The sequence below is a fragment of the Oncorhynchus nerka genome, linkage group LG6 (assembly GCF_034236695.1).
Source record: "Oncorhynchus nerka isolate Pitt River linkage group LG6, Oner_Uvic_2.0, whole genome shotgun sequence".
In the NCBI taxonomy this organism is placed as follows: domain Eukaryota; kingdom Metazoa; phylum Chordata; class Actinopteri; order Salmoniformes; family Salmonidae; genus Oncorhynchus; species Oncorhynchus nerka.
In genome coordinates, this window is record NC_088401.1 from 92,758,792 (window position 1) to 92,786,759 (window position 27,968).

Genomic DNA, 27,968 nt, shown 5'->3' on the forward strand with positions numbered 1-27,968 from the left:
TAAACTAGTGCACTATATAGGGAATAGGGTGCTCTGGTCTAAACTAGTGCACTATATAGGGAATAGGGTGCCCTGGTCAAAACTAGTGCACTATATAGGGAATAGGGTGCTCTGGTCAAAACTAGTGCACTATATAGGGAATAGGGGTGCCTGGTCAAAATAGGGAATAGGGAATAGGGTGCCCTGGTCAAAACTAGTGCACTATATAGGGAATAGGGTGCCCTGGTCAAAACTAGTGCACTATATAGGGAATAGGGTGCCATTTGCGACACTCTCACCTGATAAATGGAATTATAAATCACACCAGTCAACTCTCTGATAAAACACTTTACTAAAGTTTAGACAAACAGAATGCCGACAGGATACTCCTCCAATATTAATACAACATATTGGTTCATTGGGAAAATAAATCATTTATCTTAACTATCAACAATGTACAGCATTAGGATAGAAATACAGAGTTGTGTGTTTCATATCCCGTCAACGCTCCCGCTGGGTCAGCAGTGGGCTCCTCAATCCATGACGTCCTCCTGTTGTGACCTGAACTCACTCACACTCCTCTACAACACACACACACACACACACACACACACACGTTAACCCAATAACACAGCAGGTACATCTATCAGTTCAACAGCAGAGATCTAATCGTTATAACTGTCCCCACTGACCCTGTCCCCACTACTGTTATAACTGACCCTGTCCCCACTGACCCTGTCCCTGTTATAACTGACCCTGTCCCCACTACTGTTATAACTGACCCTGTCCCCACTACTGTTATAACTGACCCTGTCCCCACTACTGTTATAACTGACCCTGTCCCCACTACTGTTATAACTGACCCTGTCCCCACTGACCCTGTCCCCACTGACCCTGTCCCCACTGACCCTGTCCCCACTGACCCTGTCCCCACTACTGTTATAATGACCCTGTCCCCACTGACCCTGTCCCCACTGACCCTGTCCCCACTACTGCTATAACTGACCCTGTCCCTGTTATAACTGACCCTGTTATAACTGACCCTGTCCCCACTACTGTTATAACTGACCCTGTCCCCACTACTGTTATAACTGACCCTGTCCCCCCTGTTATAACTGACCCTGTCCCCACTACTGTTATAACTGACCCTGTCCCCACTACTGTTATAACTGACCCTGTCCCCACTACTGTTATCACTGACCCTGTCCCCACTACTGTTATAACTGACCCTGTCCCACTACTGTTATAACTGACCCTGTCCCCCTACTGTTATAACTGACCCTGTCCCCACTACTGTTATAACTGACCCTGTCCCCACCCTGTCCCCACTACTGCTATAACTGACCCTGTCCCCACTGACCCTGTCCCCACTGACCCTGTCCCCACTGACCCTGTCCCCACTGACCCTGTCCCCACTACTGTTATAACTGACCCTGTTCCCACTACTGCTATAACTGACCCTGTCCCCACTACTGCTATAACTGACCCTGTCCCCACTGACCCTGTCCCCACTACTGTTATAACTGACCCTGTCCCCACTACTGTTATAACTGACCCTGTCCCCACTACTGTTATAACTGACCCTGTCCCCACTACTGTTATAACTGACCCTGTCCCCACTACTGTTATAACTGACCCTGTCCCCACTACTGCTATAACTGACCCTGTCCCCACTACTGTTATAACTGACCCTGTCCCCACTACTGTTATAACTGACCCTGTCCCCACTACTGCTATAACTGACCCTGTCCCCACTGACCCTGTCCCCACTGACCCTGTCCCCACTACTGTTATAACTGACCCTGTCCCCACTGACCCTGTCCCCACTACTGTTATAACTGACCCTGTCCCCACTACTGTTATAACTGACCCTGTCCCCACTACTGTTATAACTGACCCTGTCCCCACTGACCCTGTTACTGCTATAACTGACCCTGTCCCCACTGACCCTGTCGCCACTGTCCCCACTGACCCTGTCCCCACTGACCCTGTCCCCACTGACCCTGTCCCCACTGACCCTGTCCACTACACTGACCCTGTCCCCACTACTGTTATAACTGACCCTGTCCCCACTGACCCTGTCCCCACTGACCCTGTCCCCACTGACCCTGTCCCCACTACTGTTATAACTGACCCTGTTCCCACTACTATAACTGACCCTGTCCCCACTACTGCTATAACTGACCCTGTCCCCACTGACCCTGTCCCCACTACTGTTATAACTGACCCTGTCCCCACTACTGTTATAACTGACCCTGTCCCCACTACTGTTATAACTGATCCTGTCCCCACTACTGTTATAACTGACCCTGTCCCCACTACTGCTATAACTGACCCTGTCCCCACTGACCCTGTCCCCACTGACCCTGTCCCCACTACTGTTATAACTGACCCTGTCCCCACTACTGCTATAACTGACCCTGTCCCCACTGACCCTGTCCCCACTGACCCTGTCCCCACTGACCCTGTCCCCACTGACCCTGTCCCCACTACTGTTATAACTGACCCTGTCCCCACTGACCCTGTCCCCACTACTGCTATAACTGACCCTGTCCCCACTGACCCTGTCGCCACTACTGTCCCCACTGACCCTGTCCCCACTGACCCTGTCCCCACTGACCCTGTCCCCACTGACCCTGTCCCCACTACTGTTATAACTGACCCTGTCCCCACTACTGTTATAACTGACCCTGTCCCCACTGACCCTGTCCCCACTGACCCTGTCCCCACTACTGTTATAACTGACCCTGTTCCCACTACTGCTATAACTGACCCTGTCCCCACTACTGCTATAACTGACCCTGTCCCCACTGACCCTGTCCCCACTACTGTTATAACTGACCCTGTCCCCACTACTGTTATAACTGACCCTGTCCCCACTACTGTTATAACTGACCCTGTCCCCACTACTGTTATAACTGACCCTGTCCCCACTACTGCTATAACTGACCCTGTCCCCACTGACCCTGTCCCTACTGACCCTGTCCCCACTGACCCTGTCCCCACTACTGTTATAACTGACCCTGTCCCCACTACTGCTATAACTGACCCTGTCCCCACTGACCCTGTCCCCACTACTGTTATAACTGACCCTGTCCCCACTACTGCTATAACTGACCCTGTCCCCACTACTGTTATAACTGACCCTGTCCCCACTACTGTTATAACTGACCCTGTCCCCACTACTGCTATAACTGACCCTGTCCCCACTGACCCTGTCCCCACTACTGCTATAACTGACCCTGTCCCCACTGACCCTGTCCCCACTACTGCTATAACTGACCCTGTCCCCACTACTGTTATAACTGACCCTGTCCCCACTACTGTTATAACTGACCCTGTCCCCACTACTGTTATAACTGACCCTGTCCCCACTACTGTTATAACTGACCCTGTCCCCACTGACCCTGTCCCCACTACTGTTATAACTGACCCTGGCCCCACTGACCCTGTCCCCACTACTGTCATAACTGACCCTGTCCCCACTGACCCTGTCCCCACTACTGTTATAACTGACCCTGTCCCCACTGACCCTGTCCCCACTACTGTTATAACTGACCCTGTCCCCACTGACCCTGTCCCCACAGACCCTGTCCCCACAGGGTTGGAAGGATGGTGGTACCTGGAAGGTGTTGAGGACGTGTTGACAGACATCACTGAGCTCATTCAGTCCTCTTCTCAAAGGTTCCACAGCTGGAACCCCACCTGGAACACACAGAGACAGACAGAGACAGACAGACAGACAGAGACACACACACACACACACACAAGAATAACATCCGAGGCTCGTCAGCCGACACATACAGGTAATAGTTTGTAAAAGCTGTGGAGGCTAGTGGCTACAGGACATCCCACCAATAGAATGACATGCTGTCTTTACTGTAGACCGACAGGAAACATGCTGACTGGGGATTTCTATTAGGCAGCAAGTAGCTGTGTTACACACACACACAGGGCAGAGTGGGTGGAGGAGAGAAGGACACAGGGCAGAGGGTGGAGGAGAGAAACACAGGGGTGGAGGAGAGAAACACAGGGGGTGGAGGAAGGGGGAGAGAAGGACAGGGGGTGGAGGGAGGGGAAGGAGGGGGTGGAGGGAGGACAGGGGGTGGAGGGAGGGGGAGAGAAGGACAGAGGGTGGAGGGAGGGGGGAGAGAAGGACAGAGGGTGGAGGGAGGGGAGAGAAGGACAGAGGGTGGAGGGAGGGGGAGAGAAGGACAGAGGGTGGAGGGAGGGGGAGAGAAGGACAGAGGGTGGAGGGAGGGGAGAGAAGGACAGAGGGTGGAGGGAGGGGGAGAGAAGGACAGAGGGTGGAGGGAGGGGAGAGAAGGACAGAGGGTGGAGGGAGGAGGGAGAGAAGGACAGAGGGTGGAGGGTGGAGGGGAGAGAAGGACAGAGGGTGGAGGGAGGGGGAGAGAAGGACAGAGGGTGGAGGGAGGGGAGAGAAGGACAGAGGGTGGAGGGAGGGTGGGGGGAGAGAAGGACAGAGGGTGGAGGGGAGAGGGACAGAGGGTGGAGGAGAGAAGGACAGAGGGTGGAGGGAGGGGAGAGAAGGACAGAGGGTGGAGGGGGAGAGAAGGACAGAGGGTGGAGGAGGAGAGAAGGACAGAGGGTGGTGGAGGAGAGAAGGACAGAGGGGGTGGAGGAGGAGAGAAGGACAGAGGGTGGAGGAGAGAAGGACAGAGGGTGGAGGAGGAGAGAAGGACAGAGGGTGGAGGAGAGAAGGACAGAGGGGGTGGAGGAAGGAGAAGGACAGAGGGTGGTGGAGGAGAGAAGGACAGAGGGTGGTGGAGGAGAGAGAAGGACAGAGGGTGGTGGAGGAGAGAAGGACAGAGGGTGGAGGAGGAGAGAAGGACAGAGGGTGGTGGAGAGAAGGACAGAGGGTGGAGAGAAGAAGGACAGAGGGTGGTGGAGGAGAGAAGGACAGAGGGTGGAGGGAGAGAAGGACAGAGGGTGGAGGAGAGAAGGACAGAGGGTGGTGGAGGAGAGAAGGACAGAGGGTGGAGGAGAGAAGGACAGAGGGTGGAGGAGAGAAGGACAGAGGGTGGAGGAGAGAAGGACAGAGGGTGGAGGAGAGAAGGACAGAGGGTGGAGGAGAGAAGGACAGAGGGTGGAGGAGAGAAGGACAGAGGGTGTAGGAAAGAAGAACAGAGGGTGTAGGAGAGTTGTCTCCTACGTACCTCGGGTCTGGATGCGGAAGTTGATTTTGCTCTCAGAGGGGTGAGTGATGCTGTAACCACAGAAGTCTACATCCAGGCTAAACACACAGCAGAAACAGACCATTACACACAGTAAGACCCATCACTATGGCGAGGCATTACATAGGAGGGAGCAATATAACCAAGGATAAACCAAGCCCACCTAATGGCAAGGTGGACACCTACAACACATCTCAGTGGTGGCTGTGGAGCGGGGGCTAGGCCTGGATTATGGCCCTGTGTATCAGAGGAGCTTGGTTGCCCAGGGTTAAGGGTCAGAGGTTAGGGTGTCAAGGACTAACCTGATCATGAAGCGGAGGAAGTTAGGGTTAGAGGTCAGAGGTTAGGGTTAAGTTAGGGTTAAGGGTCAGGTAATAACCTCTCCATGACGTTGTAGCAGAGGGAGTTAGGGGTTAGAGGTCAGGTAATAACCTCTCCATGACGTTGTAGCAGAGGGGGTTAGGGGTTAGAGGTTAAGGTCAGGTAATAACCTCTCCATGACGTTGTAGCAGAGGGGGTTAGGGGTTAGAGTTAGGGGTTAGGGGTTAGCAGAGGGAGTTAGGGGAGGTCAGGTAATAACCTCTCCATGACGTTGTAGCAGAGGGGTTAGGGGTTAGAGGTTAGGGGTCAGGTAATAACCTCTCCATGACGTTGTAGCAGAGGGAGTTAGGGGTTAGAGGTTAAGGGTCAGGTAATAACCTCTCCATGACGTTGTAGCAGAGGGGGTTAGGGGTTAGAGGTTAGGGGTCAGGTAATAACCTCTCCATGACGTTGTAGCAGAGGGAGTTAGGGGTTAGAGGTCAGGTAATAACCTCTCCATGACGTTGTAGCAGAGGGGGTTAGGGGTTAGAGGTTAGGGGTCAGGTAATAACCTCTCCATGACGTTGTAGCAGAGGGAGTTAGGGGTTAGAGGTTAAGGGTCAGGTAATAACCTCTCCATGACGTTGTAGCAGAGGGGGTTAGGGGTTAGAGGTCAGGTAATAACCTCTCCATGACGTTGTAGCAGAGGGGGTTAGGGGTTAGAGGTTAAGGGTCAGGTAATAACCTCTCCATGACGTTGTAGCAGAGGGGGTTAGGGGTTAGAGGTTAAGGGTCAGGTAATAACCTCTCCATGACGTTGTAGCAGAGGGGGTTAGGGGTTAGAGGTTAAGGGTCAGGTAATAACCTCTCCATGACGTTGTAGCAGAGGGGGTTAGAGGTCAGGTAATAACCTCTCCATGACGTTGTAGCAGAGGGAGTTAGGGGTTAGAGGTTAGGTAATAACCTCTCCATGACGTTGTAGCAGAGGGAGTTGGGGTTAGAGGTTAGTTAATAACCTCTCCGTGACGTTGTAGCAGAGGGAGTTAGGGGTTAGAGGTTAGAGGTCAGGTAATAACCTCTCCATGACGTTGTAGCAGAGGGGGTTAGGGGTTAGAGGTTAGGGGTTAGAGGTCAGGTAATAACCTCTCCATGACGTTGTAGCAGAGGGGCAGGAGGGGGTTAGGGGTTAGAGGTTAAGGGTCAGGTAATAACCTCTCCATGACGTTGTAGCAGAGGGGTTAGGGGTTAGAGGTTAAGGGTCAGGTAATAACCTCTCCATGACGTTGTAGCAGAGGGGGTTAGGGGTTAGAGTTCAGGTAATAACCTCTCCATGACGTTGTAGCAGAGGGAGTTGGGGTTAGAGGTTAGGGGTTAGAGGTCAGGTAATAACCTCTCCATGACGTTGTAGCAGAGGGGGTTAGAGGTTAGGAGTCAGGTAATAACCTCTCCATGACGTTGTAGCAGAGGGAGTTAGGGTTAGAGGTCAGGTAATAACCTCTCCATGACGTTGTAGCAGAGGGGTTAGGGGTTAGAGGTTAAGGGTCAGGTAATAACCTCTCCATGACGTTGTAGCAGAGGGGTTAGGGGTTAGAGGTTAAGGGTCAGGTAATAACCTCTCCATGACGTTGTAGCAGAGGGGTTAGGGGGAGGTTAGAGGTCAGGTAATAACCTCTCCATGACGTTGTAGCAGAGGGGGAGGGGTTGGGACGTTAGCAGAGGGGTTAGGGGTTAGAGGTTAAGGGTCAGGTAATAACCTCCATGATGTTGTAGCAGAGGGGTTAGGGGTTAGGTAATAACCTCTCCATGACGTTGTAGCAGAGGGGGTTAGGGGTTAGAGGTTAAGGGTCAGGTAATAACCTCTCCATGACGTTGTAGCAGAGGGGTTAGGGGTTAGAGGTTAAGGGTCAGGTAATAACCTCCATGACGTTTAGCAGAGGGGGTTAGGGGTTAGAGGTTAAGGTTAAGGGTCAGGTAACAATCTCTCCATGATGTTGTAGCAGAGGGAGTTAGGGGTTAGCAGAGGGGTTAGGGGTTAGAGGTAGTTAATAACCTCTCCGTGACGTTGTAGCAGAGGGGTTAGGGTAGGTAATAACCTCTCCATGACGTTGTAGCAGAGGGAGTTGGGGTTAGGGGTTAAGGGTCAGGTAATAACCTCTCCATGACGTTGTAGCAGAGGGGTTAGGGGTTAGGTAATAACCTCTCCATGACGTTGTAGCAGAGGGGTTAGGGGTTAGAGGTTAAGGGTCAGGTAATAACCTCTCCATGACGTTGTAGCAGAGGGGTTAGGGGTTAGAGGAGAGGGGTTATGGGTTAGCAGAGGGGGTTAGGGGTTAGAGGTTAAGGGTCAGGTAATAACCTCCATGACGTTGTAGCAGAGGGGTTAGGGGTTAGAGGTTAAGGGTCAGGTAATAACCTCTCCATGACGTTGTAGCAGAGGGGTTAGGGGGGTTCAGGTAATAACCTCTCCATGACGTGTAGCAGAGGGAGTTGGGGTTAGAGGTTAGGGGTTAGAGGTCAGGTAATAACCTCTCCATGACGTTGTAGCAGAGGGAGTTAGGGGTTAGAGGTCAGGTAATAACCTCTCCATGATGTAGTAGCAGAGTGGGTTAGGGGTTAGGGGTTAAAGGTCAGGTAATAACCTCTCCATGACGTTGTAGCAGAGGGGTTAGGGGTTAGGGTTAGGGGTTAGAGGTCAGGTAATAACCTCTCCATGATGTTGTAGCAGAGGGGGTTAGAGGTTAGGGGTTAGAGGTCAGGTAATAACCTCTCCATGACGTTAGGGAGTTAGGGGTCAGGTTAGGTAATAACCTCTCCATGACGTTGTAGCAGAGGGAGTTGGGGTTAGGAGGTTAGGGTTAGAGGTCAGGTAATAACCTCTCCATGACGTTGTAGCAGAGGAGTTGGGTTAAGGGTCAGGTAATAACCTCTCCATGACGTTGTAGCAGAGGGGTTAGGGGGTTAGAGGTTAAGGGTCAGGTAATAACCTCTCCATGACGTTGTAGCAGAGGGGGTTAGGGGTTAGGAGGTTAGGGGTTAGAGGTCAGGTAATAACCTCTCCATGACGTTGTAGCAGAGGGGGTTAGGGGTTAGAGGTTAAGGGTCAGGTAATAACCTCCATGACATTGTAGCAGAGGGGGTTAGGGGTTAGAGGTTAAGGGTCAGGTAATAACCTCTCCATGACGTTGTAGCAGAGGGGGTTAGGGGTTAGAGTTCAGGTAATAACCTCTCCATGACGTTGTAGCAGAGGGAGTTGGGGTTAGAGGTTAGGGGTTAGAGGTCAGGTAATAACCTCTCCATGACGTTGTAGCAGAGGGAGTTAGGGGTTAGAGGTCAGGTAATAACCTCTCCATGATGTAGTAGCAGAGGGGGTTAGGGGTTAAAGGTCAGGTAATAACCTCTCCATGACGTTGTAGCAGAGGGGGTTAGGGGTTAGAGGTTAGGGGTTAGAGGTCAGGTAATAACCTCTCCATGATGTTGTAGCAGAGGGGGTTAGAGGTTAGGGGTTAGAGGTCAGGTAATAACCTCTCCATGACGTTGTAGCAGAGGGAGTTAGGGGTTAGAGGTCAGGTAATAACCTCTCCATGATGTAGTAGCAGAGGGGGTTAGGGGTTAAAGGTCAGGTAATAACCTCTCCATGACGTTGTAGCAGAGGGGGTTAGAGGTTAGGGGTTAGAGGTCAGGTAATAACCTCTCCATGATGTTGTAGCAGAGGGGGTTAGAGGTTAGGGGTTAGAGGTCAGGTAATAACCTCTCCATGACGTTGTAGCAGAGGGAGTTAGGGGTTAGAGGTTAGGTAATAACCTCTCCATGACGTTGTAGCAGAGGGAGTTGGGGTTAGAGGTTAGGGGTTAGAAGTCAGGTAATAACCTCTCCATGACGTTGTAGCAGAGGGAGTTGGGGTTAGAGGTTAGGGGTTAGAGGTCAGGTAATAACCTCTCCATGACGTTGTAGCAGAGGGAGTTGGGGTTAGAGGTTAGGGGTTAGAGTTCAGGTAATAACCTCTCCATGACGTTGTAGCAGAGGGAGTTGGGGTTAGAGATCAGGTAATAACCTCTCCATGACGTTGTAGCAGAGGGAGTAAGGGTTAGAGGTTAAGGGTCAGGTAATAACCTCTCCATGACGTTGTAGCAGAGGGGGTTAGGGGTTAAAGGTCAGGTAATAACCTCTCCATGACGTTGTAGCAGAGGGGGTTAGGGGTTAAAGGTCAGGTAATAACCTCTCCATGACGTTGTAGCAGAGGGAGTTAGGGTTAGAGGTTAAAGGTCAGGGACTAACCTCTTCATAACCATGTAACGTAGAGAGTTCCCCAGAGTGTGATCCTCCTCATGAAGAACAAACGTCACACAGCCTTCGTCTGTTCCATCAGCCTGCACCTGGGGACACAGATACAACAATCAGACCCTTAAACAGCCACCTCCCAGTACTCTACCCTGAACCTTAGTCACTAGCAGGCTAACACCGGTACTCTACCCTGAACCTTAGTCACTAGCCGGCTAACACCCTGTACTCTACCCTGAACCTTAGTCACTAGCAGGCTAACACCCGGTACTCTACCCTGAACCTTAGTCACTAGCAGGCTAACACCCGGTACTCTACCCTGAACCTTAGTCACTAGCCGGCTAACACCCGGTACTCTACCCTGAACCTTAGTCACTAGCCGGCTAACACCCGGTACTCTACCCTGAACCTTAGTCACTAGCCGGCTAACACCCGGTACTCTACCCTGAACCTTAGTCACTAGCCGGCTAACACCCGGTACTCTACCCTGCACCTCAGGGAAGCAATCTATGTACGTAGTCATTCACGTAGACACTTTCATTCAACACTTGTCACACTAATAGATACTGTTTTACCCACTTATTTATACACTGTATTCTAGTTAATCATCCTATATAACTACTGCTGTCCACACCTTTTCTACTGTCTATAAAACACCATACTCTATAACTATTACTATACACCCCCGTTTTCTAAAAGTGAAATTTACCCAGTAAAATATTACTTGAGTAAAAGTCTAAAAGTATTTGGTTATAAATATACTTAAGTATCAAACGTACATGTACAATTTAGCCAAGGGAACACTCCAACACTCAGATGTCGTTTACAAAAGATGCTCAGTGAGTCCTTCAGATCAGAGGCACAAGGGATGACCACGAGTTGTCTTGATAATAGTGTGAATGTGATCATTTTCCTGTCCTGCTAAGCATTCAAAATGTAATGAGTACTTTTGGGTGTTGGGAAAATAGAGTAAAAAGTACAAGATTTTCTTTACAAATGTAGTGAAGAAAAAATATTTATCGTGAAGTACAGATATCCCCCAAAAATACCTAAGTAGTACTTTAAAGTATTTTTACTTAAAACTTCATTTGGCTGCAGGGGGCAGTATTGAGTACCTTGGATGAAAAGGTGCCCATTGTAAACATTTACATCATTACGGCCAGCTCCTCAGTCTCAGTTGCTAATATATGCATATTATTATTAGTATTGGATAGAAAACTCTAAAGTTTCCAAAACTGTCAAAATATTGTCTGTGAGTATAACAGAACTGATATTGCAGGCGAAACCCTGAGGAAAATCAAAACAGGAAGTGGCTTCTATTTTGAAAACTCCATGTCCCATAGCCTCCCTTTGCTCCATTTAAAGGGATATCAACCAGATTCCTTTTCCTATCGCTTTGTTTCAGGCTTTTATTTTGAAAAATGAGCCAGAAAGATAACATTGCGTCAAGTGGTCACATGAGTTTTGCTGCTCGCGCAACAGAGTTTGGACAGCTATTGCTTTTCCTCTCCTACTGTGAAAGACATTTGCGGTTGATATATTATCGATTATATATTTTAAAAACAACCTGAGGATTGATTATAAAAAACATTTGACATGTTTCTGTGGACATTATGGAAACTATTTGGAATTTGTCTGCGTTGTCGTGACCACTCTTTCTTGTGGATTTCTAGGCATAACGCGCCAAACAAACGGAGGTATTTTGGATATAAACTAATCTTTATGGAACAAAAGGAAAATTTGTTGGGTAACTGGGAGTCTCGTGAGTGAAAACATCCGAAGATCATCAAAGGTAAACGATTAATTTGATTGCTTTTCTGATTTTCGTGACCAAGCTACCTGATGCTAATGTTTTGTCATGCGATCGATAAACTTACACAAACGCTTGGATTGCTTTCGCTGTAAAGCATAATTTCTAAATCTGACACGACAGGTGGATTAACAAAAGGCTAAACCGTGTTTTCCTATACTGCACTTGTGATTTCATGAATATAAATCTTTTTAGTAATATTCATTGAATGTAGGTAGCGCTATGCTATTCAGCGGTTGTTGATGACACTTAACCCGTTAACGGGATTGCAGCCATAACAAGGTAAGCACTTTACACTTTACTTTTGTTGCTAGTTACCCATTCTAAAACAATTTTACTGTTGCTAGTTACCCATTCTAAAACAATTTTACTGTTGCTAGTTACCCATTCTAAAACAATTTTACTGTTGCAGCCGACATGTACACTGTTCAGTTGACAGCGTACATGGATACACAGACTTTATTCAAGGTCAGTGGAAGGTCATTAGTATTAAGGTCACACAGAAAACAATAATGGCCCAAGCCGGCTGCCCTGCGGTACACCACATTCAACTGAATTTGCATTAGAGAGGCTTCCATTAAAGAAAACCCTCTGTTATATTGGATAGGTAACTGTCCAGCCATGGTAAGGTAAATTATGGGAATCAATATAGGGTGCTTTTATTTTTCTTGTGCAGCGTAATGACCTTTGGCCTAAGAGCACACTCAGTCTTCTAGGCTTAGATAGAAGATGTGCCAAATAGCATCGCAATGTATTCCAGTACCAACTTAATATCCAAGTTCAGTTCCAGGTGGTTTGTCCTAATTCATAGATCGCAAATATCTTCTTCACCTCATCCACACAAATTCAAAACTACAGCCCTCATCTTTCATTGTTTTGGTCCGTTATGCAGGAATATGAAGGATCAGCATGTTGTTTTGAAGGTCATGCCTAACTTTCCTCAAAATCATTATTAAAGCGCTTGGCAATATCAAAGGGTTTTGTTATGAATGAGCCATCAGTCTCAATGAAAGATGGAACTCAGTTAGCTTCTCTTCTCTCTTCGCTACTCCTTTTCACTATCATTCCTTATAGAATGCATCTTTATTCCATAGTATAGTTTCTTATTTTTGTTTAGTTACGTGATTTCTCTGTATGTTTGCCAATCTGCTGTGTTGCCAGATTTATTTTCCATTCATCATCATCATAGAACTGCCAAAGGGGGCGGTGTTGCAATCTACTGCAAAGATAGCCTGCAGTGTTCTGTCCTACTATCCAAGTCTGTACCCAAACAATTTGAATTTCTACTTTTAAAAATCCACCTCTCTAAAAACAAGTCTCTCACCGTTGCCGCCTGCTATAGACCACCCTCTGCCCCCAGCTGTGCTCTGGACACCATATGTGAACTGATTGTCCCCCATCTATCTTCAGAGCTTGTGCCGCTAGGCGACCAAAACTGGAACATGCTTAACACCCCAGCCATCCTACAATCTAAACTTGATGCCCTCAATCTCACACAAATGATCAATGAACCTACCAGGTACCCCCCCAAAGCCTTAAACACGGGCACCCTCATAGATATCATCCTAACCAACTTGCCCTCTAAATACACCTCTGCTGTCTTCAACCAAGATCTCAGCGATCACTGCCTCATTGCCTGCATCCGTAATGGGTCAGCGGTCAAACGACCTCCACTCATCACTGTCAAACGCTCCCTGAAACACTTCAGCGAACAGGCCTTTCTAATCGTCCTGGCCGGGGTATCCTGGAAGGATATTGATCTCATCCCGTCAGTAGAGGATGCCTGGATATTTTTAAAAAATGCCTTCCTAACCATCTTAAATAAACATGCCCCATTCAAGAAATTTAGAACCAGGAACAGATAAAGCCCTTGGTTCTCCCCAGACCTGACTGCCCTTAACCAACACAAAAACATCCTATGGCGTTCTGCATTAGCATCGAACAGTCCCCGTGATAATGCAGCTGTTCAGGGAAGCTAGAAACCATTATACACAGGCAGTTAGAACAGCCAAGGCTAGCTTTTTCAAGCAGAAATTTGCTTCCTGCAACACTAACTCAAAAAACTTCTGGGACACTGTAAAGTCCATGGAGAACTCCTACCCCGGTCAACAGCACTGCACCCCCCACAGCAACTCGCCCAAGCCTTCCCCATTTCTCCTTCTTCCAAATCCGTTCAGCTGATGTTCTGAAAGAGCTGCAAAATCTGGACCCCTACAAATCAGCCGGGCTAGACAATCTGGACCCTTTCTTTCTAAAATTATCTGCCGAAATTGTTGCCACCCCTATTACTGGCCTGTTCACCCTCTCTTTCGTGTCGTCTGAGATTCCCAAAGATTGGAAAGCAGCTGCGGTCATCCCCCTCTTCAAAGGGGGGGACACTCTAGACCCAAATTGTTACAGACCTATATCTATCCTACCATGCCTTTCTAAGGTCTTCGAAAGCCAAGTCAACAAACAGATTACCGACCATTTCGAATTTCACCATACCTTCTCTGCTATGCAATCTGGTTTCAGAGCTGGTCATGGGTGCACCTCAGCCACGCTCAAGGTCCTAAACGATATCTAAACCGCCATCGATAAGAAACATTACTGTGCAGCCGTATTCATTGATCTGGCCAAGGCTTTCGACTCTGTCAATCACCACATCCTCATCGGCAGACTCGACAGCCTTGGTTTCTCAAATGATTGCCTCGCCTGGTTCACCAACTACTTCTCTGATAGAGTTCAGTGTGTCAAATCGGAGGGTCTGCTGTCCGGACCTCTGGCAGTCTATGGGGTGCCACAGGGTTCAATTCTTGGACCGACTCTCTTCTCTGCATACATCAATGAGGTCGCTCTTGCTGCTGGTGAGTCTCTGATCCACCTTAATGCAGACGACACCATTCTGTATACTTCTGGCCCTTCTTTGGACACTGTGTTAACAACCCTCCAGGCAAGCTTCAATGCCATACAACTCTCCTTCCGTGGCCTCAAATTGCTCTTAAATAAAAGTAAAACTAAATGCATGCTCTTCAACCGATCGCTACCTGCACCTGCCCGCCTGTCCAACATCACTACTCTGGACGGCTCTGACTTAGAATACGTGGACAACTACAAATACTTAGGTGTCTGGTTAGACTGTAAACTCTCCTTCCAGACCCATATCAAACATCTCCAATCCAAAGTTAAATCTAGAATTGGCTTCCTATTTCGCAACAAAGCATCCTTCACTCATGCTGCCAAACATACCCTTGTAAAACTGACCATCCTACCAATCCTCGACTTTGGCGATGTCATTTACAAAATAGCCTCCAATACCCTACTCAACAAATTGGATGCAGTCTATCACTGTGCAATCCGTTTTGTCACCAAAGCCCCATATACTACCCACCATTGCGACCTGTACGATCTCGTTGGCTGGCCCTCGCTTCATACTCGTCGCCAAACCCACTGGCGCCATGTCATCTACAAGACCCTGCTAGGTAAAGTCCCCCCTTATCTCAGCTCGCTGGTCACCATAGCATCACCCACCTGTAGCACAGGCTCCAGCAGGTATATCTCTCTGGTCACCCCCAAAACCAATTCTTTCTTTGGCCGCCTCTCCTTCCAGTTCTCTGCTGCCAATGACTGGAACGAACTACAAAAATCTCTGAAACTGGAAACACTTATCTCCTCACTAGCTTTAAGCACCAACTGTCAGAGCATCTTACAGATTACTGCACCTGTACATAGCCCACCTATAATTTAGCCCAAACAACTACCTCTTTCCCAACTGTATTTAATTTATTTATTTATTTTGCTCCTTTGCACCCCATTATTTTTATTTCTACATTCTTCCATTGCAAATCTACCATTCCAGTGTTTTACTTGCTATATTCTATTTACATTGCCACCATGGCCTTTTTTGCCTTTACCTCCCTTATCTCACCTCATTTGCTCACATCGTATATAGACTTGTTTATACTGTATTATTGACTGTATGTTTGTTTTACTCCACGCATCAGAGCATCTCATTTACACACGCATCAGACCATCTCATTTACACATCTCATTTACATACGCATCAGAGCATCTCATTTACACATCTCATTTACACACGCATCAGACCATCTCATTTACACACGCATCAGACCATCTCATTTACACGCATCAGACCATCTCATTTACACACGTATCAGAGCATCTCATTTACACACGCATCAGACCATTTCTTCACATCTTCAACATAGGAATCACAACCTCTAGTATGATCGGTTATACACTATTTTAGGTAAAGTCTTTGAAACTTTGGTTTTCCTAGATATGGCTATTATATCATGATCACTACATCTGATGGGTATGAATACTACATAAGAGAATATTTCTGTGGGATTAGTAAAGATGTGGTCAATACAATTGGATGGTTTAGTTCCTGTTCTGTTTGTAACTACCCTGATAGGTTGACTGATTACAGGTGCTGGTTACAGTTTGAAGCTTCTTATTTTTGGGCTATCGGACTCTGGGTTGCCCACTCTCTCTTGGGCCTTTGGGTTACCGGGTGCACAACGTCCGTTTTGGGTTACCGGGTGCACGACGTCCGTTTTGGGTTACCGGGTGCCGGTGGTACTTTTCAGCCTGGTACCCACCTTCCTTAGTCCTGAGTGGGCAGCTTGATGATAGCCAGTCAATATTTAAAATCACCCAGAAAATATACTTCTCTGTTGATATGAAATAGATTATCAAGCATTTCACACATATTATACTACCACCCTCCACTAACACTACCACCCCTCCACTAACCCTACCACCCCTCCACTAACCCTACCACCCCTCCACTAACCCTACCACCCCTCCACTAACCCTACCACCCCCCCTAACACTACCACCCCTCCCCTAACCCTACCACCACCCCTCCCCTAACCCTACCACCCCTCCACTAACCCTACCACCCCCTAACACTACCACCCCTCCCTAACCCTACCACCACCCCTCCCCTAACCCCCTAACACTACCACCCCTCCCCTAACCCCCCTAACACTACCACCCCTCCCCTAACCCCCCTAACACTACCACCCCCCCCCATAACACTACCACCCCTCCACTAACACCCCCACCCCTCCCCTAACCCCCACCCTAACACTACCACCCCTCCCCTAACCCTACCACCCCTCCACTAACCCCCACCACCCCTCCCCTAACCCCCTCCCCTAACCCTACCACCCCTCCTCCACTAACCCTACCACCACCCCTCCCCTAACCCTACCACCCCTCCTCCACTAACCCTACCACCCCTCCTCCACTAACCCCTCCTCTAACCCTACCACCCCTCCTCCACTAACCCTACCACCCTCCTCCACTAACCCCCTTCCACTAACCCCCTCCCCTAACCCCTCCTCTAACCCTACCACCCCTCCTCCTCTAACCCTACCACCCCTCCTCCCCTAACCCTACCATCCCTCCACTAACCCTACCACTCCTCCACTAACCCTACCATCCCTCCACTAACCCTACCATCCCTCCACTAACCCTACCATCCCTCCCCTAACCTTACCATCCCTCCTCCACTAACCCCTTCCACTAACCCCCTCCACTAACCCCTCCACTAACCCCCTCCACTAACCCTACCACCCCTCCTCCTCTAACCCTACCACCCCTCCTCCTCTAACCCTACCACCCTCCTCTAACCCTACCACCCCTCCTCCACTAACCCTACCACCCCTCCTCCACTAACCCCCTCCTCTAACCCTACCACCCCTCCTCCACTAACCCTACCACCCCTCCTCCACTAACCCCCTTCCACTAACTAAACCCCCTCTAACCCTAACCCCCCTCCTCTAACCCTACCACCCTCCTCCTCTAACCCTACCACCCTCCTCCTCTAACCCTACCATCCCTCCACTAACCCTACCACTCCTCCACTAACCCTACCATCCCTCCACTAACCCTACCATCCCTCCCCTAACCTTACCATCCCTCCACTAACCCCCTTCCACTAACCCCCTCCACTAACCCCCTCCACTAACCCCCTCCACTAACCCTACCACCCCTCCTCCTCTAACCCTACCACCCCTCCTCCTCTAACCCTACCACCCCTCCTCCTCTAACCCTACCACCCTCCTCCACTAACCCTACCACCCCTCCCTAACCCCCTCCACTACCCCCCCACCCCTCCACTAACCCCCTCCACTAACCCCCTCCACTAACCCTACCACCCTCCTCTAACCCTACCACCCCTCCTCCACTAACCCTACCACCCCTCCTCCACTAACCCCCTTCCACTAACCCCCTCCACTAACCCCCTCCACTAACCCTACCACTCCTCCTCTAACCCTTACCACCCCTCCTCCACTAACCCTACCACCCCTCCTCCACTAACCCTAACACCCCTCATCCACTAACCCTAACACCCCTCCTCCACTAACCCTAACACCCCTCCACTAACCCTACCACTCCTCCTCTAACCCTACCACCCCTCCTCCTCTAACCCTACCACCCCTCCTCCTCTAACCCTACCACCCCTCCTCCACTAACCCCTTCCACTAACCCCCTCCACTAACCCTACCACCCCTCCTCTAACCCTACCACTCCTCCACTAACCCTAACACCCCTCCTCCACTAACCCTAACACCCCTCCTCCACTAACCCTACCACCCCTCCTCCACTAACCCTACCACCCCTCCTCCACTCCTCTAACCCTACCACCCCTCCTCCTCTAACCCTACCACCCCTCCTCCACTAACCCTACCACCCTCCTCCACTAACCCTACCACCCCTCCTCCACTCCCTCTAACCCTACCACCCCTCCTCCTCTAACCCTACCACCCTCCTCCACTAACCCTACCACCCCTCCTCCACTAACCCTACCACCCCTCCTCCACTAACCCTACCACCCCTCCTCCACTAACCCTACCACCCCTCCCCTAACCCTACCACCCTCCCCTAACCCTACCACCCCCTCCCTAACCCTACCACCCCTCCCTAACCCTACCACCCCTCCCCTAACCCTACCATCCCTCCACTAACCCTACCACTCCTCCACTAACCCTACCATCCCTCCACTAACCCTACCACCCCTCCCTAACCCTACCATCCCTCCACTAACCCTACCACCACCCCTCCCCTAACCCCCACTAACACTACCACCCCTCCTCCACTAACCCTACCACTCCTCCACTAACCCCCTCCTCTAACCCTACCACCCCTCCCCTAACCCTACCACCCCTCCACTAACCCTACCATCCCTCCTCCACTAACCCTACCACCCTCCACTAACCCTACCACCCTCCACTAACCCTACCACCCCTCCACCTAACCCCTCCCTCTAACCCTACCACCCCTCCACTAACCCCTACCACCCCTCCACTAACCCTACCACTCCTCCACTAACCCCCTCCTCTAACCCTACCACCCCCTCCCCCTAACCCTACCACCCCTCCACTAACCCTACCACCCCTCCTCTAACCCTACCACCCCTCCCTAACCCTACCACTCCTCCACTAACCCTACCACTCCTCCACTAACCCTACCACTCCTCCACTAACCCTACCACTCCTCCACTAACCCTACCACCCTCCACTAACCCTACCACTCCTCCACTAACCCTACCACCCCTCCACTAACCCTACCACCCCTCCACTAACCCTACCACCCTCCACTAACCCTACCACTCCTCCACTAACCCTACCACTCCTCCACTAACCCTACCACCACTAACCCTACCACTCCTCCCTAACCCTACCACCCTCCACTAACCCTACCACTCCTCCACTAACCCTACCACTCCTCCACTAACCCTACCATCCCTCCACTAACCCTACCACTCCTCCACTAACCCTACCATCCCTCCACTAACCCTACCATCCTCCCTAACCCTACCACCACCCTCCCCCTAACCCCCTAACCTACCACCCCTCCACTAACCCTACCACTCCTCCACTAACCCCTCCTCTAACCCTACCACCCCTCCCTAACCCTACCACCCCTCCACTAACCCTACCACCTCCTCCACTAACCCTACCACCCCTCCACTAACCCTACCACCCCTCCACTAACCCTACCACCCCTCCACTCCCCTACCACCCTCCCCTAACCCTACCACCCCTCCACTAACCCTACCACCCCTCCACTAACCCTACCACTCCTCCACTAACCCTACCACTCCTCCACTAACCCTACCACTCCTCCACTAACCTACCACTCCTCCACTAACCCTACCACTCCTCCACTAACCCTACCACTCCTCCACTAACCCTACCATCCCTCCACTAACCCTACCACCCTCCACTAACCCCTCCTCTAACCCTCCACTAACCCTACCACCCCTCCACTAAACCCTCCTCCACTAACCCTACCACCCCTCCACTAACCCTACCACCCCTCCACTAACCCTACCACCCTCCACTAACCCCCTCCTCCACTAACCCTACCACTCCTCCACTAACCCTACCACTCCTCCACTAACCCTACCACTCCTCCACTAACCCTACCACTCCTCCACTAACCCTACCACTCCTCCACTAACCCTACCACTCCTCCCTAACCCTACCATCCTCCACTAACCCTACCACTCCTCCACTAACCCTACCATCCCTCCACTAACCCTACCATCCCTCCACTAACCCTACCACCACCCTACCATCCCACCCCTACCACCACCCCTAACACTACCACCCCTCCACTAACCCTACCACTCCTCCACTAACCCCTCCTCTAACCCTACCACCCTCCCCTAACCCTACCACCCCTCCACTAACCCCACCCTCCTCCACTAACCCTACCACCCCTCCACTAACCCTACCACCCCTCCACTAACCCTACCACCCTCCACTAACCCTACCACCCTCCACTAACCCTACCACCCTCCACTAACCCTACCACTCCTCCACTAACCCTACCACTCCTCCACTAACCCTACCACTCCTCCACTAACCCTACCACTCCTCCACTAACCCTACCACTCCTCCACTAACCCTACCACTCCTCCACTAACCCTACCACTCCTCCACTAACCCTACCATCCCTCCACTAACCCTACCACCCTCCACTAACCCCTCCTCTAACCCTACCACTCCCTCCCTAACCCTACCACCCTCCACTAACCCCACCCCTCCTCCACTAACCCTACCACCCTCCCTAACCCTACCACCCTCCACTAACCCTACCACTCCTCCACTAACCCCTCTAACCCTACCACCCCTCCCTAACCCTACCATCCCTCCACTAACCCCACCCCTCCTCCACTAACCCTACCACCCCTCCCCTAACCCTACCACCCTCCACTAACCCCACCCTCCTCCACTAGTACTTCCGGCGCCGACTGAGATGGCCGCATCCTCCGTTCCTAGGAAACTATGCAGTTTTTTGTTTTTTTACGTGTTATTTCTTACATTAGTACCCCAGGTCATCTTAGGTTTCATTACATACAGTCGAGAAGAACTACTGAATATAAGATCAGCGCCAACTCACCATCAGTACGACCAAGAATATGTTTTCCCGACGCGGATCCGTGTTCTGCCACAAACAGGACAACGGAATGGATCGCATCAGCGACCCAAGGAAACGACCCGAAAAAGAGGGAAACGAGGCGGTGTTCTGGTCAGACTCCAAAAAGGGCACATCGCGCACCACTCCCCAGCATTCTTCTTGCCAATGTCCAGTCTCTTGACAACAAGGTTGACGAAATCCGAGCAAGGGTAGCATTCCAGAGGGACATCAGAGACTGCAACGTTCTCTGCTTCACAGAAACATGGCTTACTGGGAAGACGCTATCCGACGCGGTGCAGCTAACGGGTTTCTCCACGCATCGCCCGACAGAAACAAACATCTTTCTGGTAAGAAGAGTGGCGGGGCGTATGCCTCATGACTAACAGACATGGTGTGATGAAGGAAACATACAGGAACTCAAATCCTTCTGTTCACCTGATTTAGAATTCCTCACAATCAAATGTAGACCGCATTATCTTCCAAGAGAATTCTCCTCGATTATAATCACAGCCGTATATATCCCCCCCAAGCAGACACATCGATGGCTCTGAACGAACTTTATTTAACTCTTTGCAAACTGGAAACCATTTATCCGGAGGCTGCATTCATTGTAGCTGGGGATTTTAACAAAGCTAATCTGAAAACAAGACTCCCTAAATTTTACCAGCATATCGATTGCGCAACCAGGGGTGGTAAAACCTTGGATCATTGTTACTCTAACTTCCGCGACCATATAAGGCCCTGCCCCGCCCCCTTTCGGAAAAGCTGACCACGACTCCATTTTGCTGATCCCTGCCTACAGGCAGAAACTAAAACAAGAGGCTCCCACGCTGAGGTCTGTCCAACGCTGGTCAGACCAAGCTGACTCCACACTCCAAGACTGCTTCCATCACGTGGACTGGGACACCCTATTGCCCAGATGGAAATATTGACGAATACGCTGATTCGGTGTGCGAGTTCATTAGAACCGTCAAGATGTCGCTCCCATAGCAACGATAAAAACATTCCCAAACCAGAAACCGTGGATTGATGGCAGCATTCCTGAAACTGAAAGCGCGAACCACTGCTTTTAATCAGGGCAAGGTGTCTGGTAATATGTCCGAATATAAACAATGCAGCTATTCCCTCCAAGGCTATTAAACAAGCTAAGCGTCAGTACAGAGACAAAGTGGAATCTCAATTCAATGGCTCAGACACAAGAGGCATGTGGCAGGGTCTACAGTCAATCACGGACTACAAGAAGAAACCCAGCCCAGTCACGGACCAGGATGTCTTGCTCCCAGGCAGACTAAATAACTTTTGCCCCTGAGGACAATACATTGCCACGGCCTGCAACGAAAACATGCGGTCCTCCTTCACTGCAGCCGAGGTGAGTAAGACATTTAAACGTGTTAACCCTCGCAAGGCTGCAGGCCCAGACGGCATCCCCAGCCGCGCCTCAGAGCCCAGACCAGCTGGCCGGTGTGTTTCGGACATATTCAATCAATCCCTATACCAGTCTGCTGTTCCCACATGCTTCAAGAGGGCCACGATTGTTCCTGTTCCCAAGAAAGCTAAGGTAACTGAGCTAAACGACTACCGCCCGTAGCACTCCTTCCGTCATCATGAAGTGCTTTGAGAGACTAGTCAAGGACCATATCACCTCCACCCTACCTGACACCCTAGACCCACTCCAACTTACCGCCCAAATAGGTCCACAGACGATGCAATCTCAACCACACTGCCCTAACCCACCTGGACAAGAGGAATACCTATGTGAGAATGCTGTTCATCGACTACAGCTCGGCATTCAACACCATAGTACCCTCCAAGCTCGTCATCAAGCTCGAGACCCTGGGTCTCGACCCCGCCCTGTGCAACTGGGTTCTGGACTTCCTGATCCCCCCAGGTGGTGAGGGTAGGCAACAACATCTCCTCCCGCTGATCCTCAACACGGGGCCCCACAAGGGTGCGTTCTGAGCCCTCTCCTGTACTCCCTGTTCACCCACGACCGTGGCCATGCACGCCTCCAACTCAATCATCAAGTTTCGGACGACACAACAGTGGTAGGCTTGATTACCAACAACGACGAGACGGCCTACAGGGAGGAGGTGAGGGCCCTCGGAGTGTGGTGTCAGGAAAATAACCTCACACTCAACGTCAACAAAACTAAGGAGATGATTGTGGACTTCAGGAAACAGCAGAGGGAACCCCCTATCCACATCGATGGATCAGTGGAGAGGGTAGCAAGTTTTAAGTTCCTTGGCATACACATCACAGACAAACTGAATTGGTCCACTCACACTGACAGCCCGTGAAGAAGGCGCAGCAGCGCCTCTTCAACCTCAGGAGGCTGAAGAAATTCGGCTTGTCACCAAAAGCACTCACAAACTTCTACAGATGCACAATCGAGAGCATCCTGGCGGGCTGTATCACCGCCTGGTACGGCAACTGCTCCGCCCTCAACCGTAAGGCTCTCCAGAGGGTAGTGAGGTCTCCACAACCATCACCGGGGGCAAACTACCTGCCCTCCAGGACACCTACCACCCGATGTTACAGGAAGGCCATAAAGATCATCAAGGACATCAACCACCCGAACCACTGCCTGTTCACCCCGCTATCATCCAGAAGGCGAGGTCAGTACAGGTGCATCAAAGCTGGGACCGAGAGACTGAAAAACAGCTTCTATCTCAAGGCCATCAGACTGTTAAACAGCCACCACTAACATTGAGTGGCTGCTGCCAACACACTGTCATTGACACTGACCCAACTCCAGCCACTTTAATAATGGGAATTGATGGGAAATGATGTAAATATATCACTAGCCACTTTAAACAATGCTACCTTATATAATGTTACTTACCCTACATTATTCATCTCATATGCATATGTATATACTGTACTCTAGATCATCGACTGCATTCTTATGTCACTAGCCACTTTAACTATGCCACTTTGTTTACTTTGTCTACATACTCATCTCATATGTATATACTGTACTCAATACCATCTACTGTATGCTGCTCTGTACCATCACTCATTCATATATCCTTATGTACATATTCCTTATCCCCTTACACTGTGTATAAGACAGTAGTTTTGGAATTGTTAGTTAGATTACTTGTTGGTTATCACTGCATTGTCGGAACTAGAAGCACAAGCATTTCGCTACACTCGCATTAACATCTGCTAACCATGTGTATGTGACAAATAAAATTTGATTTTTTAAATATTTTTTTTACCATCCCTCCCCTAACCCTACCACTCCTCCACTAACCCTACCATCCCTCCACTAACCCTACCACTCCTCCACTAACCCTACCATCCCTCCACTAACCCTACCACTCCTCCACTAACCCTACCATCCCTCCCCTAACCCTACCACTCCTCCACTAACCCTACCATCCCTCCACTAACCCTACCACTCCTCCACTAACCCTACCATCCCTCCCCTAACCCTACCATCCCTCCACTAACCCTACCATCCCTCCACTAACCCTACCACTCCTCCACTAACCCTACCATCCCTCCACTAACCCTACCATCCTCCACTAACCCTACCATCCCTCCACTAACCCTACCATCCCTCCTAACCCCCTCCCTAACCCTACCATCCCTCCACTAACCCTACCATCCCTCCCCTAACCCTACCACTCCTCCACTAACCCTACCATCCCTCCACTAACCCTACCATCCCTCCACTAACCCTACCATCCCTCCACTAACCCTACCACTCCTCCATCCCTCCCCTAACCCTACCATCCCTCCACTAACCCTACCATCCCTCCACTAACCCTACCACTCCTCCACTAACCCTACCATCCCTCCACTAACCCTACCACTCCTCCACTAACCCTACCATCCCTCCACTAACCCTACCATCCCTCCACTAACCCTACCATCCCTCCACTAACCCTACCATCCCTCCACTAACCCTACCATCCCTCCACTAACCCTACCATCCCTCCACTAACCCTACCATCCCTCCCCCACCCCCTCCCCCTAACCCTACCATCCCTCCACTAACCCTACCATCCCTCCACTAACCCTACCATCCCTCCACTAACCCTACCACTCCTCCACTAACCCTACCATCCCTCCACTAACCCTACCATCCCTCCACTAACCCTACCATCCCTCCACTAACCCTACCATCCCTCCACTAACCCCCATCCCTCCTAACCATACCATCCCTCCACTAACCCTACCATCCCTCCACTAACCCTACCATCCCTCCCTAACCCTACCATCCCTCCACTAACCCTACCATCCCTCCACTAACCCTACCATCCCTCCACTAACCCTACCATCCCTCCCTAACCCTACCATCCCTCCACTAACCCTACCATCCCTCCACTAACCCTACCATCCCTCCCCTAACCCCCTCCCTAACCCTACCATCCCTCCACTAACCCTACCATCCCTCCCCTAACCCTACCATCCCTCCCCCCCTAACCCCCTCCACTAACCCTACCATCCCTCCACTAACCCTACCATCCCTCCACTAACCCTACCATCCCTCCACTAACCCTACCATCCCTCCACTAACCCTACCATCCCTCCACTAACCCTACCATCCCTCCCCTAACTGGAGTAAACTAATAAACAACAAGGGTTTCTACTTCCATCTTATACATATGATATAAATTGTACAGACAATCTATTTTTCATTAGTTATATTTTGTTTGTTTGTTTTTAGTCCTTCCTCTATTTCTGATGTCCATCCAGTATGATTTATATTTGTAACTGTGCTATTTCATAAAAGTTCTGAACCTATACTACCGTTCAAAAGTTTGGGGTCACTAAGAAATGCCCTTGTTTTTGAAAGAAAAGCACATTTTTGTCCATTAAAATAAACACCAAATTGATCAGAAATACAGTGTAGACATTGTTAATGTTGTAAATTACTAGCTGGAATCACCTGATTTTTTATGGAATATCTACACAGGCTACAGAGGCTCATTATCAACAACCATCACTCCTGTGTTCCAATGGCACGTTGTGTTAGCTAATCCAAGTTTATCATTTTAAAAGACTAATTGATTATTAGAAAACCCTTTTACAATTATGTTAGCACAGCTGAAAACTGTTGTCCTGATTAAAGAAACAATAAAACTGCCCATTTGTGGGTTCAATTACAGGCTCAAAATGGCCAGAAACAAAGATATTTCTTCTGAAACTCATCAGTCTATTCTTGTTCTCAGAAATGATGGCTATTCCATGCAAGAAATTGCCAAGAAACTGAATATCTCGTACAACGCTGTGTACTACTCCCTTCACAGAACAGCGCAAACTGTCTCTAACCAGAATAGAAAGAGGAGTTGGAGGCCCCGGTGCACAACTGAGCAAGAGGACAAGTACATTTCAGTGTCTGGTTTGAGAAACAGACACCTCACAAGTCCTCAACTGGCAGCTTCATTAAATAGTACCCGCAAAACACCAGTGTCAACGTCAACAGTGAAGAGGCGACTCCGGGATGCTGGCCTTCTAGGCAGAGTTCCTCAGTCCAGTGTCTGTGTTCTTTTGCCCATCTTAATCTTTTCTTTTTATCGGCCAGTCTATTTCTTTGCAACTCTGCTGGCCCTTGAATGTACACAGAGAGCTAATATTAATAATATGCATGTCAATTTCTTATGGCTGAAAGTGGAGGAGAGATTGACTGCATCACTACTTGTATTTATGAGAGGTATTGACATGTTGAATGCACCAAGCCGTCTGTCTAAACTACTGGCCCATAGCTCGGACACCCATGCATACCCCACAAGACATGTCACCAGAGGTCTCTTCACAGTCCCCAAGTCCAGAACAGACTATGGGAGGCACACAGTACTACATAGAGCCATGACTACATGGAACTCTATTCCACAGTACTACATAGAGCCATGACTACATGGAACTCTATTCCACAGTACTACATAGAGCCATGAGTACATGGAACTCTATTCCACAGTACTACATAGAGACATGACTACATGGAACTCTATTCCACAGTAGTACATAGAGCCATGACTACATGGAACTCTATTCCACAGTACTACATAGAGCCATGACTACATGGAACTCTATTCCACAGTACTACATAGAGACATGACTACATGGAACTCTATTCCACAGTACTACATAGAGCCATAACTACATGGAACTCTATTCCACATCAGGTAACTGATACAAGTAGATTAAAAAAACAACATAAAAATACACCTTATGGAACAGTGAACACACACACGTTGTACTGTAGATATGTGTGTAACAGTATAACTTTAAACCGTGCCCTTGCCCATACCCGGGTGCGAACCAGGGATCCTGGTTCACATCCCTTACATGTGGTAGTGGTGGAGAAGTGGCTTGAGGGCACACAGTCGGAATGTATTGTAATGTTTTTTAAATTGTATAAACTGCCTTAATTCTTCTGGACCCAACGAAGAGTGGCGTACACAGGTGTACTTGCCTTTAAATAAACTAAATATAATGGAAACATCCCCCAGTGGACGCTGTCTAAATTACAGGTTGTTGTATCTTCCCGGTTACATTTACGAGTTGTCAAAACAAACCCTAGATAACTGGCAACACAGGCAGTATGGATCAGGCTTAATTAAAATAATTATGTACATTGGTTATTTGAGTTAACAGTACCTGGTCTGACATAACGCTACTGTAGTCAAATCATGACCAGGGCCCGTGAATCTTCTTCCACACGAACCGTGGAAAACTCAGCCTGCTATTACACGATGAGGCTGCCTTTGCCGAATTATGGCACAACATGAGAACCATTTCAGAAAACTATTCAGAGGCATATTTTCATGCCCTGTTCGATAAAGTAGTTCGCAACACTTACCATCTCCAATACCGATTTCTTTTCTCCATCTACCCCCGCCATGCTTGAAAAAAACAAACACTTGACTGCAAAGTTTCCTGTTTCGTCGCGTAAATGTGACATAATGTGACGTTGGTCTGACACAACCAGGAAGTAGCTGCACACCAGGAAG

At 49.6% G+C, this 27,968-nt stretch overlaps 1 protein-coding gene across 1 annotated transcript; it reads right to left on the reverse strand.

The window, feature by feature from the left end:
* Positions 1-312: 312 nt before the first annotated feature.
* polr1d (RNA polymerase I and III subunit D) lies at positions 313-27,923 on the reverse strand. The gene is made up of 5 exons (XM_065020022.1): positions 27,818-27,923; positions 9,750-9,847; positions 5,157-5,233; positions 3,602-3,684; positions 313-560 (listed from the first exon to the last, which is right to left on the reverse strand). Exons 1-5 carry the CDS (start codon positions 27,917-27,919, stop codon positions 513-515), a joined length of 408 nt encoding a protein of 135 aa, XP_064876094.1. The 5' UTR covers positions 27,920-27,923; the 3' UTR covers positions 313-512.
* Positions 27,924-27,968: the final 45 nt, after the last annotated feature.

What these genes read in the sequence shown, in the direction of transcription:
- polr1d (XM_065020022.1), bottom strand. Translation starts at nt 27,919, where the DNA reads ATGTCACATTTACGCGACGAAACAGGAAACTTTGCAGTCAAGTGTTTG. An exon ending in CTTCCGCATCCAGACCCGAG is followed by an intron (nt 3,685 to 5,156) that starts GTACGTAGGAGA and finishes TGTGTGTTCCAG; the next exon opens with GTGGGGTTCCAGCTGTGGAA. An exon ending in ACGTCCTCAACACCTTCCAG is followed by an intron (nt 561 to 3,601) that starts GTACCACCATCC and finishes TGTGTGTTGTAG; the next exon opens with AGGAGTGTGAGTGAGTTCAG.